Below are 17,157 nucleotides of genomic sequence, written 5' to 3' on the forward strand. Positions count from 1 at the left end.
GACCTTCCAGATCCAGCTCAGATGCCACTACTTCAAGAGAGCCACATGGAAATCTCTCCGTGGCTCTCCTATCTGGGTTCCTGTGCCCCTGAATACACACTATTAAAGCATGTGTCATAGTTTACAGCGACAAACTGTTCACAAGGTTATCTTCTCCTGTGATCCACAAGCTCTTGTCTTTGAATCCTAGTACTCAGCACAATCCTTGACTGCTTGGCTCCTGCCAGGCGGTCATTGTTTGCTGAATGAAAGGATCAGTGATTGAGATCGGTGGCTAAAATGGTAAAATGAGATAAGCATGTTATCAAAGGGCAAAACTGCTTTTTTGTTAACTCTAAAATGAATCAAGTTACCAGGAAAGTTAAAATAAGGATGAAGAGTGCTTTTAGATTTCAACTGACTTTTAAATTACTCATCACATCTGTCCTAGCTAAAGACTAACTCTAGCCAGCCTCCTGTGCAGCCTGTTAAGTCAGAATATTTCACACTTGGACACCAGATCCAGCAAATGCTCAATGATCATGGAAGAAATACTTAAAGAGAAGCTATTGGCTTTGAAAATACAAATGTTAAAAAAAAACTGCCCAATAAGACCATTTGCTAATTTTTTTTCTGTTTGGCATTTTAGAAGACAATATTAGACACAGGGCATCATACTGTACACGATGTCCAGTATCTGTGGTGGCAGTTTCTACAGGACAATTACAGTGAGGCTTTTTCTGTTCACTCATTCATTCATTCACAGACAACTGTTGCACAGCTACTATGTGCTAGTCACCATGCCGTGCCCTGGACAAGCGAAGAAAAGAATAGGTCCTAAGATTCCAGGCTTTCTGTCGGCCAGATGGATTACTACAAACGGGTACCCTGGACATGTATCATTAAGCAGTTACTATTTAAATCCAGCCCGGTTCCAAAAATGTTCTCAAGTTCTCCTTGTACTTAACAGGTCACAGGTTACCTTGGGTAACCTCAAGAAGGCTGCTATGCATTCTAATCCAGCTAGTCGGTTCTGCAAGGCACAACCTGTCTCAGGATGCGGCTACATTCAAAAGGCAGTGTTTAGGGTAAGTCCCTTCCTGCTCTAATTCCCCAATGTGCGGGGGTTTGTTGAAAGAGCGTTTTCTAAGAAGGAAAAGATTTGGATGAAGGCAGGCGATGAGTAAAACTGAGCTCGAGCTTCAATCAAAACTCTTGGGAGTTTTGGTGACTTGGTGTTAGGGCACGGAAGGATGCTTTGGGTACCTTCCCCATATACAGTGGTGGAAAGAAAAGCTTCCAGAGCAAAGCCAGTCAGGGAAAGACGGAAATCCACTGCATGTAGCAACATACTGGAGCCCAGACCTCAGCCAAACTCTAATTTAACAAACTACATTATAAATAACGGGCCAATCTCAGATATAGCTGCTCCCCTAACCCTCAGGCTGCCCCAAAGACTCACTGCCGGGCTCCTTCCTCGACCCTGGACAGCGCCGCTCCCTTCTCGGCCCCACCCACCCAACCCAGGAGGGGTCCCCACAGCCCCACGCCCACCCCCGGAACACCACCCACCGCGGCCCCGCCTCTCCTGGGCCCCACGTGTCGGGCCCCACCCCGGCGCTGGCTGCCCTTTAAACACCCCCACCCTTACACAGTACCCCCCCACTCCACGGCAGCCGGACGGCAGCCGGAGAGGGACAAAACTGATGGCGTACAGCCAGTTTCCTCCGCGGATCTCGTCTGGGGTTGCCCAGCCCGTGGGGCCCTCCACCCTGGGCCACAGTCCCCTGGCGCCCCCCCCGAGCCCGCGGCGGCCGGGCAGAGGAGTGTCGCCGCGGCCCAGCTGCGGGGCGGGGCCGGCGGGAGCGCAGGTCTCCGCTGCCGCCACTGCTGCCTCCGCCTGCCGCTCGGGCCGCCCGCTCGCCAGCCTCTGGGTGCGCTGCACGCGGGGGGCAGCCGCGGTGCAGAGGTTCATGCGGCGGCGGCGGCGGCGGCGGCGGCGGCGGCGGCGGCTGCTGCTGCTGCTACCGCGGAGGCAGACAGACCCGGCGCTGCCGCCGCCGCCGCCCTCCCCCGGCTACATGCCGCCGCCGCTGCCGCCTCCTCCTCTCCGGCGAGGGGCGGGGGGCTCCGGACCGGGGTGGGCACCACTCCTCGCAGTGCCGCTCCCCTCCCTGCCCTCCGCGCTGGCCCTGGAGCCGGCGGGGGCGCCCGCCGCCTCCTAGGAGCGCACGCTCCGCGCGCCCTGCCGCGCCCTGGAGAGAGGGGGCGGGCGTGGGCAGGGGCGGGCGGGCGTCGGGGCAGCGGAGACCCGGCAGGGCGGCGAGAGGAGGGGGCTGCCTCGGAGAATGCCCGGCGCCGGCTCACCGCTCCTAGGCACGGGCTGAGCCGGACCCGGAGCGGGCGGCGCGTCGCCATGCCGGTGTGACGGGCGCCCCCGGCTGCCCGCGCGGTCCTCCGCGCTGCCCCACGCCGCGCCGCGCCGGCGCCGGGCGGCAGGATGGGCTGTATCCAAAGCATTACCTGCAAGGCGCGGATCCGGCGCGAGAACATTGTGGTGTACGATGTGTGCGCCACCATCGACCAGTGCCCCACGCGCATCGAGGAGACCTCGCCCATCGTCCTGCGCTACAAGACCCCCTACTTCAAAGCTTCGGCCCGCGTGGTCATGCCCCCCATCCCCCGCCACGAGACCTGGGTGGTGGGCTGGATCCAGGCGTGCAACCAGATGGAGTTCTTCAACACCTACAGCGACCTGGGCATGTAAGCGACCGGCCGCGCAGAGTCGGAGCGGGGTCCCTGGCCCCGGTCTCTTCTGATCCCGACCCTCCTCCCCAGCTCCTTCTTACTGCTCTCCCCATCCTCTTTCTAAACCTTCCTCCCGCCTCCTCTTCCATCTCCCTCCTCCCTACGCTTTTGTTTCAGTGACAGGGCGGGTGTGTGTAGGGAGGCTCCTCGCGAAGGCATTTTCTCGTGGTTTGCTTCTGACTCCCCATGAACGCGAGAACGGTGCGATCAGGAGGGTTCGAGAGACGGAGGTGGGGGTGGCTGGCTAGTGCCCTGGGAGTTTCGGGGCGCCGCCTGTGCTTTGTGGGGATTCCCGGGAAGAGTTTGGGGGGATCTGTAGAGCGGAGTGGAGTGGAGTGCCGGGGGCGCGTGGGCTGTGCCGCGCGCCCTTTGGAGAAACCCGAGCGGGCTTGGAGGAGAAGGTCCCGGGTGTCCCAGCTGGACTTGGTGGTTCTGCCCTTGTTCCCTCGACTGTTGACTTCGAGCCCTTGTCCCCCGGGCCGGGAAGCCTGGAGGCATTTGCATCCGGAACCGCAAACCCTGGAGAGCCGCTTTTCTGGCTCGGCTCCCTCTGGACGAGTACTGGGGTGGTGGGAACTGGAAGGCACCGGGCGCGTCCCGGTGGAGCAGGGCTGATGGCCTTGTGCGAGCAGCCTCTGGCTGGCGTGGTGCGGTGTGTGTCTTATGCTCAAGGAAAGTATGGGTCTCTTGTCGGTCTAAAGTCTTTATTTACTCCAAAACTTTACTGATTGCGACGCTGGAAGTGGTTCCCCAGCGCCCACCGCCGAATTCTGTTGGCGATCTGGGAGCTCTCCAACTTCTTTCAGCAGCACCGCTCGGTGCGCGCCGGGTTCGGCGGCTGCGGTGGAGACCCGAGATCGCGGCGACTCCTCTGCCGCCAGGGGCCGACAGCCTGCCCCGGAACCGCAGGCTGCTGACAGTCGCGTCCAGGACTTTTTTATTTACTAAATTTGCATGACTTTCTGCCAGCCTCCTTTCAGAAGTAGACTATGGGCAGTTGGCAACTACAATGGCTAAAAGGTTTGGGGCCTGCGTTCTACCTGCTGTTACAATGTAGGTCTAGAGCACCCTAATTAGCTTGCAGCCTGTAGGGAAACCCTGTTCTGGAAAGGCAGCCTCATTTCATTATCAATCTAAAACTCTAGAGTTTCCAAGGTTCATCTTTTGAATATGGATATAAGGTGGGAGAGTTTCCATTTTAAAAGGTCAAACTATCTCTTTAACAGCAGTTTGGAGGCTTTTTATTGCACTCTGAGAGCATGTAAGTTAACACTAGTCGTAGGTGCTAAAAGGAATTTTGACAGGTCGCTTTGTTTCTCCCCCCTCCCATCCCCACCCCAAAGAGTTTGAACTGTTCTCTTTAACCATAGAAGCTAAATGCTGGAGAAAGTTCCTTTCTAGGGAAGATGTGTGACAGTCCAGTTTCCTCTGTGCCTCTGCACATAGACTGTTCTTGTCTTTCTGTATGGCAGCTGGATATGAGAAACGGGGGACATACTATTTGGGGTGAATCATGCCACTTAAAAACAGACACACCCTCAAAAGAATGATCATATCTGAACACATGTGTCTCTTAAAAGATTTTATTTAAGAAACTTATTATTTCCAGCCAAATCAGAGAACGCCCCAGACAGGGCAAGGGCACCCTCCCTTTTGGCCTGTTGGCCTGGCCCTAGTGGCAGTGTGCAGCCTTGCTGGGGGGCTGTCATTGCAGCCTGGGGCCCCTCTGGAGGAGGCTAGGAGGTACTGAGCCTAAACAGCCTTACTTTTCCCAAGACGGCACAGCCAAGGCTCTCTGTTGCCTCACATCTCTTGTAAATTAGTAAGCGGAAGGCAAATAATTCATCCTTCTCATAAAAGAAAATATATTCTACGTCAGGAGAAGCCGAGGTGAGGTATAAACAGACATGGTAGTTGAACTTCCTTGACTATGAGAGGATATGCCCTCGTGGGAACCTGCTTTAATGGGCATGAGTCGGTGCCCGCCCAGAGGGACACATCTTCCCTGACCCTTCCTTGCTGAATTCTTGCCTTTGGGATTTGGGAAAAAAGTTTTGCCTTTTAACTACCACTTTCAGTATTTTAAGATTCTTGGTTTTCCTGTTGTTGATGCCAGGGAGCAAAAATAGTCCCCAAGGAATCACAAAGCATATTATTTTAGAAATGGGTCAGGGGTCTACCTGCCTCTTCATGGCTGCAATAATTGCTATGTGTCTAAGGCCACTTTGGAGCCAAGATCTGATTGAACCAATTTCCACAACATGCTTCTGCCCTGAAAACTTCGTCAGTGTAAACTTTTTGATGGAAACTCATATTGCATGAAAGTCACTGAAGTCTATTAGTTATTATGTCCACTTTAGCCAGTACCTTGAGTGGAAAAAACACTGCAGGCTGAATTTTCACCCCTGTGCAATGCTCTTGTTACATGAAGCGTGACACGATGAGAGAGTGTAAGTTAGAAAGCTACCTTTTCAACAGTTAAAAGGGACTATGCCAGAGGAAACGCGCAACTTAAAATGCCAAGAAACTTCTATCTGTAGGTTTAAAAGAAAACATGAGCTTTTGTGGTTTAAATTCGCAACATTTCCAAAACAGAGTAGGCTTCTACAGGAGCATTTGAAATAGTTGATGGTCAGGATGGCCGGAGCTTAATTTGAACTTGAACTCAAATGACTTGGAACTTCTTCCAGTGATTCTACAGGAAGCAGGCTATGAATGCTTGTGGCACCCACTTATTTCTCATTTGACCCTGATGAGCCCTGGTCATGCAGCCCTGCTGAGACCACTGCAAGGCTTCATCCTTCAGGGAGAAAGGGCTACTGTATTTTCTCAATCAACCCATCAATAAACAAACATTTACCAAGCGCCTCTGATGTCCCAGCGCCAGCAAAGAAAACAAAGGAATAAGCACGCAGCGTCACTGATCCTCAGTGTAGGAGGTAGGGGCACACGCAGAAAAAGCCAGTGCTCCCAAGCAGTGTAGGAGAAAGGCCAGAGAGAGGGGCAGGGGACCAGGCTGGGTTTTCTAGATGTGTAAGGACTCAAGCTGAATGTGAGAGGTGGATAAGATTCAGTGAGGCAAGGAGGAGGGACTAGTTAGTTCTAAAGAGGAAAAACAAAGGTATGGAGGTAGGGAAATACAAGGTGTCTTAAGGGGGCACGCGTAGGTAGTAGGGGAGCTTTCAAGGGGAAGAACAGCGGGAGATGAGGTCGGAAAGGGTCTGCTGGGGAAGGCCTAGGACAATATGATCTGGAAAAGAGAAGGTTCAGGTCAGGTCTTCTTAACCAGAAGAGCATAAGGAGGCTCTTCATACCTTCTCCATGCCTCTTGGGCATACAGGAGCTTCTCAGTAGAGGCATGAGACCTTTATGATGGAACAGTTTCTTTTTTTAACTTATTTTATTGAAGTCTAGTTGATTTACAATGTTGTGTTAATTTCTGCTGTACAGCAAAGTGATTCAGTTATACATATGTATGCATTCTTTTTCATATTCTTTCCTATTATGGTTTATCACAGGATATTGAATAGAGTTCCCTGTGCTATACAGTCAGACTGTTGTTTATCCATTCTATATGTAATACTTTGCATCTGCTAATCTCAGACTCCCAGTCCATCCCTCCCCCGCCCCATGATGGAGCAGTTTTGCACGCTAGAGTACAATACCCGAGAACAAAGAGTGGGCTTCACGTGCCAAGGATGAAGGTGAAACTCAGGTCAAGGGGAGAGCCAGCAATGGCTGGCTGGAGGCCCTTCCCACTCCCTTTGAGCCCATGTGCAGTTATCTTCTAGAGCCGTAGGAAAGTCTCTGGTCAGCTTAGGGCTGATGGTGTGGGATTTGGAGAACCTTGTCCTGGGTGAAGCTTGAGAAGGTCAGAGCTTACTCCTCTCAGGAGACAGCTCCTGCCTGCGTCTCTACTCCTCCTTCAGAGCCGACACTGTTGAGTCTTCGACTATACCCACCCACCTCTGTTGACTGTTCAGTTCAATCCAAGCTGGTTTCTATCTGTTCCAAATTTGTTCTTGCTCAGTTCGTCTGGGCTTTTCCATGTTGCCAGATCCAGCAGGCACTTTGAGACGCACCCACCTTTTCATCAATATTCCACATAGTTGACAGCTTCCTGTGTCTTGACTCCTTCCGTCATTTAGCTTTCATGCTGTCTTTCTGGCTGTTCCTCTATCTGACCTCCTAGTACAGTTCATCAGGACATTTCTCATTCCATACTGGATGGATGGTAATTTCATCTATCCCAGTAGCAGCAGATGGTCTCTGTGATACACAGTCACCTGCAGTGTAGGTGTGTGTGCCTACATACAATTCCTGCTTGGCTGCCTGAAAGACATCTTGAACTTAGTGTATCCAAACCTGCACTCTTGATCTCTGCTGTAGCTCCCACCCAAAAGCTGCGCCTCCACCGTTCTTTCCCATCTTAATAAATAACACCTCCAGTCCCTGGATTGCTCCACTGAAAATCTGGGTGTCACTCTGGATCCTTCCCCAGACATCCAGTCCATCATCAAATCCTGCTGATCCCATCTCAGGATAGCCCTCATCCAGCCACCACATCCACCTCTTCCATCTTAGCACATGTCCCCATCACCTATCATTTGCTCCGACGGAGGATTTCTGACCAAACCTGCCACCTCCATTCTTGCCCTCCCTCTAGTCTATCCCCCATACGATAGCCAGAGTGATACTTTAAAAACATAAATGCTATCGTCGCTTTCCTGCTTAAACCCTTTAATGACTTTCCATTGCAATCAAGATAAAACTTGAAAATCTCTTCCCACTCTTTGGATTTCTGTTCTTAAGCCCCATCAGCCTTTTTGCCATTTCTTCAAAGGAGCCAGCTCCAGCCCAGTTCAGAACTTTTCCATGTGCCGCTCTCTGTCTGAAGGGCTCTTCTCTCCCACCCTTGTCTAGCAAATGCCTACTCCCCATTCAGGTCTCAAGTGTTACCTGCTCAGAGAGGCAACCCTGAGTTCATAGTTTAAATTAGGGTTCTCCTATTCTCTTGAGGAATACACTATTCCTTCAGTTGTTACAGTTAGTAAGCAAGTAATTATATGTTTATTTAACATCTGACTTATCTATAAGAATATAAGCCCCATTGAAGCAGGTATTATATCCACTTTATTCTCTGTGAACAGTGCTTGACCCATAGCAGATGTTCCATAAACATTTGATAAAAATAAAGGATCGCTTCTCGGCCTTTTGGCTAAGATCAAGTGTAAAATAAATAAAGGAGCCATTTTTTTGACCTCACATAGTCTGTGTACTCTTCAACAAATCATGCCTCTGCAGAATTAGCTTTTCATATAAAACCTATGGCAACCCCACAAAGCTGTCCAACTCTTGACATTCCAGCAGTCACTTAGCACATACAGCTGAACTCCACTGTGCTTCTGTGTCATTTTGACCTGTTCCACCAGATCCGCTACTCCTCAGCCCAGGGCTCGTGTCTGTCACTTCTGTCGCCCTGAGGTGTTCTGAACACCACGAGTGAGGTTCGGCAAACACGGAAGCCTCACTGTCACGTCACCTACTACAAAGTGGCATTCACTGTCTGCCCAAGGAGATGGGACATAGAAACCTCGTCGTAGCACAGTTCCACCTGCAGCATTAACTCGCGGCCTGAACCCCAGGACTTCTGGAGGTGATGGCCCTAGCAATCACTTAAACACCTTGCCTGGTAGGGTCATTGCCCCCAAAGTGAACACCTCCCGCCTTGTTCACGGCCGCATGTGCGGAACGGCTGTGAGTGTGGCTCTCACCAGTCCTAGAGATGCCTCCTTCGGGCATTTTGCTCTTGAGGGCCAGCTCGGCTCATCTGTCCAGGGAGCCTGATGAGTCTCCAGGTGCATTGTCCTAGCAGGTCCAATGCACCTCAGCACAGGGCTCACATCTGTTACTTCCTCTGTCTCCCTGCGGAGACTTGCATCAACACCCATCCCCCATTCCCATTACACCCCCCAGTCAGGGGCCTCGTGATCTGGAAGTAGCGAGAACTGCTTCTTATCAGAAACGATGGGGACCCTCAGTCCCAGAGCATCAGATGGGAAAGCAGGATCCAATTCCGTTATTAAAGTACTGAGTGCCCTTGAAGGGGAGGCGGCCTGACCCTTTGCCTCTAATCTTCTCCATCTCCGCAAAAGAGGAGCAGCAGAGGATTAGCTGGTCTTATCAGGAAGCATTAAGCTCTCTGGAAATAAAGCACAACTCTGGAGCCGGAGGGGAGGTGTAGGAGGAACAGGGGAGGAAACACATGATTCAGAAAAGAGAAGGGGAGAAATAAATGGGAGTTAACAACGAGTTGTGAAATACAGCTGCACGGGATGGAGAAAGCAGGGACGGGTGAGCTGGGAGGTGTTGGACTGCAAGATGTCAGCGACCTTCCACATGACAGCAGAGGCGAATGCTGTTTGCGGGGTTAGGTCTGCAGATGCTTCGTGTTCCAGGTTAAAGAAGGCTGGCGATTGCGTAAGGAGATGCAGAATCTGGTATAAGATGCAAGATCCCGAATATCCCCTTTCCCTCTGATTTGTGTAGCGCTCTGATCTTCTCTGACCCTGCCTATTAATGACCCTGGGAGATAGAAGCTACTGTTACACCTGATGAGGAAACTAAGGCTCGGGGTGGGGGTGGGGGGTCAGATGAGAGCATACGTCTAGTAAGTGGCTGAGCTGAATCTTTGTGAGAGTGTGGAGCCAGGAGGGCAAGGGACCAGGTCCATGCACTGCCGAGAAGCTCATTCCCTGGGAGCAGGGGGAGGCCTTCTCAGCTCTCAGGGACCCCAAGCTGGCCAGTCTGGACTGCCGGTTTTAGCCCCGTGCTGTCTTCTCCAGAATCTTCCCCGGGGATCACATGTCAGCTCAGATGGACAGCCCTGGACCCCAGCAGACAGTCACCCAGACCACTCAGTTACTGGACATGGGAGTCTGTTCATCCCTCAAACTCCCCAGACAATTGCTGTTTGGACAGATGATTAGGAAGAAAAAGCGGACCCCCTTCTGGTGGTGGGAAGGACCCCTGGCTCTACCATCAGCTCATGGGACATTCCGTTGGCTCCCAGGAATTCTTATACTATTATTCCTTTTCCAAGGCCCCCTCAGGCCAGTGTGTTAGCTGTGTGGACCCTGCTCCCTCGGTGGCCCTGATACAAGCCAGTTGGAACTGTTCACTGTGCCAGTTGAAGGTATAGCAGCTGGCTCCCCAGCACAGGGATTCGAGTCAGAAAACCTGGGTTCGATTTTCAGCCGTGTGACCTTTGGCAGGTTTCTTAACAATCCAGTGTCTAGTTTGTATGCACGTAAATCGACAATGAAAAGATCTGTCTTGTCTCCTTGGCCTGGGGTCAGGAATCAAGTGAGATGAAAAGTGTGAAAGAGCTCTCCAAACTGTAGTGTATTGTGCACATGTTGCTTTTTTATTATTATCGAGTGTGGCTGTTATTATTACTAGAGGGTGACTCTGGATCAGCCTCAAGGAACAGGGAGGTTGTGGCCCTGGGGCTTCCCCTGGCAGAGAGAAGCATTCACAGTCTGGAGAGGGGTCCCTCATGCATCAGCCACTGCTCTCCCACAGCCCCCCTCAGAGCCAGAGGGGAGGAGAGAGACTCATTTTGTAAACCCTTCAGAGCCAGGGCTGTTTTCCATTCCTACTCAGTGGAGGGTGGTAGCTACTACCTCTTGTCCCACCCAGAGGTCGCCCTCCCAGATCTGCCCCGAGCTGTGGGCTCTGAGCAGCATGTAGGACCCTGGCCACTCCCAGTCCCTGGTGCACTGCCTGCAACTCAGCCATGTCCACATGGGGACTGCCTGCCCCGCCCCCAGGTCCTCCTGAGGTATATCAGTCAGGCCCCAGATGAGAAGCCAGGGACTCGGGGCTGGGGTGGTACTAGAGCATGTAAGCCATGCTGTCCAGGCTCAGGAAGGTCTGCAGTTTCCAGCCTGGGTGGACGATGAGACCCACACGTGAAATAATTTGTGTCCGAAATGATTTCTAATATATTCTTTTCAATATATCTTTAGTATATCTTTAACATATACTTCCATGATTTTGTTTCCTTATAAGAAGAAACCATGAAGAAAGAAACCCTTTATAAGGGGACCTCACATAATCCCAAAACAATCATGAAACCTATTCAGGGTAAACATTTCTCCCATTTTAGATAAGCAAGCTGATTAGATAAGTAATGTGCTCAAGGTCACTTGAGGTCACGCGGGCAGGCGCTGGTAGAATCAGGGCTCCCAGCTTCTGCCCTAGTGCCCTCCCGAGCCAAGTGCATGGTCAGCGCCAACCCGGGAAAGGAGGTGGGGATGCGAGAGGTCATCCTCAGAGAGCCACATGCTCAGAGCCATTGAGCACCCCAGGGTCAGTCGGCACATGGGCACGTTGGGGGGCATCATTTATGGCCTCTGAAGACAAGAGAAGGTAGATAGAAACATCTAAATATGTTCAACAGAAGCAAAGAGAAATTTTCAGGGTGTCTGATTAAGACAAAATAAATAAGGCCATGTGCCACGTGATGGTACCTTGGTGGCTGGCTCCCTCTCTCGAGACCTGACCTTTGCAAGCTGGCGTGTGGGCTGTGTCAGGCCGGGGTGCTCAGAGGCTGTCAGAGGTCTGGCTAATGGGAAGCAATAAATCAGCACCCTCAGTCAGCAAACTCTGCAGCATCCTGAGGGGGCATGCAGGCCACGGAGGTCATGGCTTGAGGGCATGAGTGCTGACAGGGACAGCCTTTGGCAAGCCTGGGAACTGCCAGAAACAGACAAATGAGATGTTCCTTGGCCCTAGGCATGGGCGGGAGGAAGGGTTCAGGAGCTGGTGTGTGTGGGGAAGGAGAGGCTTGAAAGAGAACAGGATGTGGCCTTCTCATTCTTCCCCCTCCCAAGAGCCACCAGCTGAGCCTCCATTCCAAACTGGCAGCCTCCACGGCTAAGCCTGGGGAACTCGCTTCGAGATCAGGTTTTAAGCGACTCAAATATTTGAGACTCTGTTTCAAACTTCCATAAATAGACTTCACCTTGTTTAAGGAAGGAGAAGAGATTTGTGCCAAAAAACTAAACCCAAACTCCTGCTGAAGATTTCTTCTTGGCCTTCAGAGCCAGGGAGTCTGTCTTGCTGGTACATGTGTACACTTTAAGGAGTGGGCAGGTATCTGCTGATTGTCTGTCTCCCCACGAGGCCATGAACAACATACTCAACTTAATGATGATCAACTTAATGTTGAACACTTATCCAGTGCTAAATGCTTCGTATGCACTGTCTAAGAGACAGGTGCCATGCTTTACCCATGTTAGAGATGATGAAACAGAGGCCCAGAGAAGGTAGGTAACTTGCCCAGCATTACCCAGCTCATAAGTGACAGAGCCAGGATCAGAAACCAGAATTCCAGTGATTCCTTACGATGTTTTACTGCCACATTAAGAACGAATGATTGCACGATAGAGTGAATGAATGAGCAAATGGATGAGCAGGGAGCATTCAGGATATTTCCTGAGTGCTTGCTTTTGTCCGTGCTGTGGGGACCTGGGGAACAAAGGGTTGAAATCACTTTGGAAACAACCAGCCTCCTCACCTCCCAGCTGGTTTGCTCAGCTGGTCAGGGCATGTTAATGAGATCGGGGTCTCGGGGTCAGACCCAGGAGGCCATCCCAGCACCCAGGTCAGCACTCCGCCCTTCCAGCTGCCTTGCACATGACTGCTTCCAGCTCCCAGTCATAGCAGAGTCTAGATTACAGGGCAGAGAAACAGCCGGGAAAATGCCAGTGGTGGGTCAACAGAGTCCTCCTTGACCTGGGGATGTCAGGGCCCTGTGGGCAATCGTCTGGCCCAGCTGCTCAGTTTACAGATGGGGACACTGAAGCCCAGAGAGGACACTGAACTCCAGCGAGGGAGTGCTGGAACTGGGCCTCAGAACCAGGTCCCTCTGACTTCACAGCCAACGTTCTTCACCACCGGACCACACCAGACCTGAGGGGCAGCAGGTTGCTCACTCTGTGGGTCAAGGCTGAGGGCACCCCTGGTCTGTAAAGCAGTCATCAGGGGTCACCACCACCTGTTTTTCCACACACCCTCCGCCCCCCGTTTGCTGAGGGGCCGAGTCTGTGGGCAGAGATGGCCACGGGCCCAAGGGAGGAAGCAACACAGCCCTGGGCTGCACAGAGAGGAACTCAGATGGGCCCAGGGGATGTCTACACAGTTGCCAGGAGCAGAGAAACCAGCCTTTTCCCAGTGTACATAGGCGGTGATTAGCAAGCCAGAAAACAGAGGGGCTCCCCAGAGACGCCCATCACAGATGGCAGGAAATGGGAGGGCTTGGCAGCCCAGGGGAGGAGGGGTGTATGGAAAAACTGGAAACTGAGATTCAGCGCGGATGCCCAACAACCCAGAAACCCTTTTCTCCACCCCTCAACACCACCACCCCCACCCAGGCCAGGTGCTGATGCCATCCCTGGGCCCCTGGGCCCTGCCCACAGACAGGCAGGATAGCTCCATGGCCCCTGGCAGCTTCAGAAGAAACGGGATCCAAGTGGTATCAGAGATGACAGATTGTGAGGGGGCCAGGGCCCTCCCCTGACAGCAGGGCTCAGCTGGGCAGCCCCTGTGGAGCAGAGCAGATGGGGGAGTCTGAGAGGGAGATCCTAGCAGCCTGGAGACTCTGTTTCTGTTGTGGCTTTTAGTTGGGTTTTCTCCATTTTCTTCCCCCCCTTTTATTTTTTGTGAACTCGATACATTTTAGCACAGGGGCATGAGCCAATTGTCCTGCGTCTGCTTACTCTAAAGGAGGTGGGAGGTGGGGAAGGGCAGGAGCCAGCGGGTCGGGGCTACAATACAATCTGCTTTGCCCTTGTTGGGATCTGAAGGGGCCGAGTTTGTGCCTCCGAGCAGCCTGTCACCTCTGCCTGTCTGGCTGAACCCAGGATCTTTGCACCACTCCAGACTGCCTTTCACGAGGAAGACTCTGGAAATCCAGTGCGATGTCAGGGGGTCTGCCTTCCCCATACACGGTCCCATTCCAGCTTTGGCCCTCCCTCTCAAAACTTGCACTTGGGACCTACCCCTGGCCCTCCCTGGAGGCCTCCCTGGAGGAGGAGGCACCTTTAGGTCTCCTGGCCTCCTTGGGACTCTCCCCATCGTCCCACCAACCTGGCTTGGCCTTGTCAAGTCCTGTAACTCTCAGGGCTCCCTGTACCTGTCTGATCAGCCCTGCTACCTGATTTTCAAGTATTTGAAGTATATGAAGTCTATTTTTCAGTATATGAAGGCTCTGCCTGCCTTCATCCTTGTCCACCACTTGTGCTGTCTCTGTGTCCATCTCAGTGTCTCCCTGCTTGCTCTCTGACCCTCTGGTTTCCCTGCTCGGGCCAGGCACTCTTCAAGCTGCTGGGCCTCAGCTGGACGCCTGCCCCCAGGCCCCCTGTCCTCCTGGGTCCTCCCTGTTGGGCTTACCCTCTCCCTCTGAGGGAGGAGACACAAATGCAGAGGGGGCTGCCGCCGGGTGAGCCCATGAGATCCTCTGTCCTCCTTGGACCTTCTGAGACTGCACTGGGCTTCCACTCTCATCTCATGAATGGGGATGATCTTTATGAGGAAAATTTCTTGTGACTTAAAGGGGCAACTAAACTAAGTTTAGTTTAGATGGTTCCCCTAAGGTAACCATCTCCAGGCGGGTGGCCAAGCTGAGTGACCCCAGCTGAGAGGCTTCTGAGACGCAAGGGAGGGTAGGAGCTGGGAATGCCAAATCGGCCCCTCTGTGGTCGAGGCAGGCATCCTCCTGCGCTGGCCAGTGCTGGCTCCTCTCAAATGTCTCTGGACAGCTTGTCTTTTCAGGACCTGAATCCCACAGGGAATCCAGACCAGCTGGGTACCGGTGGGGTTGCTTAGTCACTGTTGAAAAGACTTTCAGAGATGGACCTGTTGCATACTGATACCGAGAGTTGGACCTAGAGAAAGGCTGACGGAAAGGGGTCACGGTGCAGATGTAGCGCTGAGGGCCCGTTTCTCCCTCAGTAACCACCAGGCCTCAGCGCCGAATGGAAGGGGGGGAATTTGTCCACATGAGGAGAGGTGCATTTGCCGACATGAGAAAGTTTTCATGGAAACCCTGTCTGTCGACCTTAGGATCTGTGCACCGTTACTTTTTTATGAAGCGGCCAATGTCTTTCGCCAAATGGATGAATAGTGGCGTGGGTCCAGCACTGAAGCCGAGACGCTCGGGCACAGCCCCCATGGTGGACTGTTTGCGACCACTTAGAGTTTAAGACGGTTTCCTCTCCACTCACATGGGGCCACAGTTTGTGCGGTTTGTATCAATGTCTTCAGACTCAGGATTGAGGAGTCACAGGCCGGGTACCCGACAATCGGACAAGCAACCACCATTGAGCCCAGAAGAGTAGGGATGCTTCTAGGTCAGAACACAGGCATGTTTAGGTGGTTATTCTAAGAAGGAAATCCCCTACTTGGATGCCGAGAGGGTTTTTTTCCAAGATTTCCCCTCAGCATCTGGTGCTTCCTGGAATGTCTGGGCACCAGGATTGGGATCTAGAATTGCACGCTAGTGTTGATGACTTTCCACGAAAAGGAAAAGCATCTTGGAGTGTTGTCATGCCATTTTGAAAGAACAAAGGCATTGAAAAAGTATTCTCTTAGAAACACCTCTGGTTAAATGGAAGCAGAGTAGCCAGAGAAAAAGAAGTGGGTGGAATGGTCAGGCTGTCTTCCCTGGGACAGGTCAAGGGCTAAGTATATATCCAGAGTTCAAGAGTGCAGACCAATTTACAAGGTAACAAGGAACTCTTGAGCTGTTATAACTCAACATGCAATCATTTCCAGTCTCAAGTGTTCATTTTCTTCGGATGCCATCCCCGTTTGTCAGCGGTGTGATATATGCATGACCCAGGACAGAACTGAGAAGGGTCTCCCTGGGGGAAATCACTTTCCACGTGAGTTCAAAATCCCCGTTCCGGGTCACTCCATCCAACTGCTGAACATTTCTGATTGGCTTCTATGTATGCTTTAAATGAATGTGTTTTCACTATTTCTTGTGTCCGTAAGCTCAAGTTTGTGAGCTGTGTTATACACATATTCTGTATTCTTGCCAAGTTTTATCTGCTTGATCTATCAATTACTGAGAAAGTCTGTTGAAATGTCTCCCTCTTGCTTGTGGGTTCATGACCCTTCCTGCAGGGCTGTCCACTGTTTCTTTGTACATTTTGAGGCGGAGCCTGTTTACCTCTTTGGTTTTCAGTTTCCTCTTCATTTCTGAGCCCTGGGGGGTTATTTTGCAAGCTCAACTGTGGATTCAGTAAGAAATTTGTAATGGAGGGTTTTTCAAGATATTTAGTCTACCACATTATGATTTGCTTACTAGATCCTTCTGTCCCTCAACCATAGACAAAGCTTTCAGTGGCTACTTTTTCTGGTTTGAATGAATGTCTTTCAAAGCAAGTCGTCTGCCTAGGCGAGGCGCGTTGATAAAAAGAGCTGAGGTTTCTTAGCACTCGGACGCTGGGGGTGAGAAGGAGAGCCAAGGCTCTGTGGGGATCTTGGATCCACAGCTAAGGACGAGAGAGTCCGTCAGACCCCACCCCCGCCGGGCACTGGGCACGGCTGACGGGCGCAAACTGCTCTCTCCGCGGACCCAGTGTCTCTGCGGTGTGGTAAGCGACTGCTGAATGACTACTGCATTTGCCACCCATCTGTACACACTTCAGGGCCCTGAGTTGGCCTTGACAAGCTAGAATGTTCTGCTGGAAAAGAAGCTGCTTTCCTGAAGAGCCTCAGGACCCCGCTCGAGCACAGCCAGCCTCAGTGTCTCTCTGCAGCATCAGAGGCTCGAGCTGGCTCCAGGATTCCACGCTCTTCCTCCTTGGGCCTTACCCCTGGGGCTCATTTTGCACTGGCACTTGGCTCCTGGCAGTTCGTGAGCTTGTTTTGCCTCCTTCTCTTCCAGATGGCTCTGAGAAGGACCAACGGGAGGCGGGAGGGTGGGAGGGAGGCGGGGTGTGCCTTCCAATAGCTGTCTGCTCTTTGGAAGGCATACCCGGGGACCCCTGAGAAGGCGCACATGCCTGGCATGGCCCTGGCACTCAGCAGGCTGATTCTCTCCAGAGGTGGAGGCAGGAGGTGGGGGGATTCCCTGCATGGAGCTATTCCGGGCCGTGGAGATCTCAAGGTGTCTGGGACCACGTAAAGCTAGACTCCGATGACAAAAGACTAGGCTAGCACTTCAGCATTTACAAAAGTGCTTTCGTGTATGTTACTTCTGTTGAACTTCATGCTCACTCTTAGAGATGATATTATTGTCCATGTAACAAGGGGAAAACCAAGGCTCCATAAGCTTAAGCGATTTGGCGGGTTAAG

The 17,157-nt window shown here is 52.2% G+C and overlaps 1 protein-coding gene across 1 annotated transcript in view; it reads left to right on the forward strand.

The window, feature by feature from the left end:
* The first annotated feature begins 1,819 nt into the window (after nt 1-1,819).
* FAM78B (family with sequence similarity 78 member B) overlaps nt 1,820-17,157 on the forward strand; it is an 89,837-nt gene continuing 74,499 nt past the window's right edge. The window contains exon 1 of the mRNA XM_027086447.1: nt 1,820-2,742. Coding sequence (XP_026942248.1) covers nt 2,480-2,742 — 263 coding nt within the window. The 5' untranslated portion in view covers nt 1,820-2,479. The remainder of the gene's footprint in view (nt 2,743-17,157) is intronic.

Source organism: Aethalodelphis obliquidens, unplaced genomic scaffold (genome assembly GCF_003676395.1).
Source record: "Aethalodelphis obliquidens isolate GAN/ISIS:26980383/991018 unplaced genomic scaffold, ASM367639v1 scaffold55, whole genome shotgun sequence".
Taxonomy (NCBI): domain Eukaryota; kingdom Metazoa; phylum Chordata; class Mammalia; order Artiodactyla; family Delphinidae; genus Aethalodelphis; species Aethalodelphis obliquidens.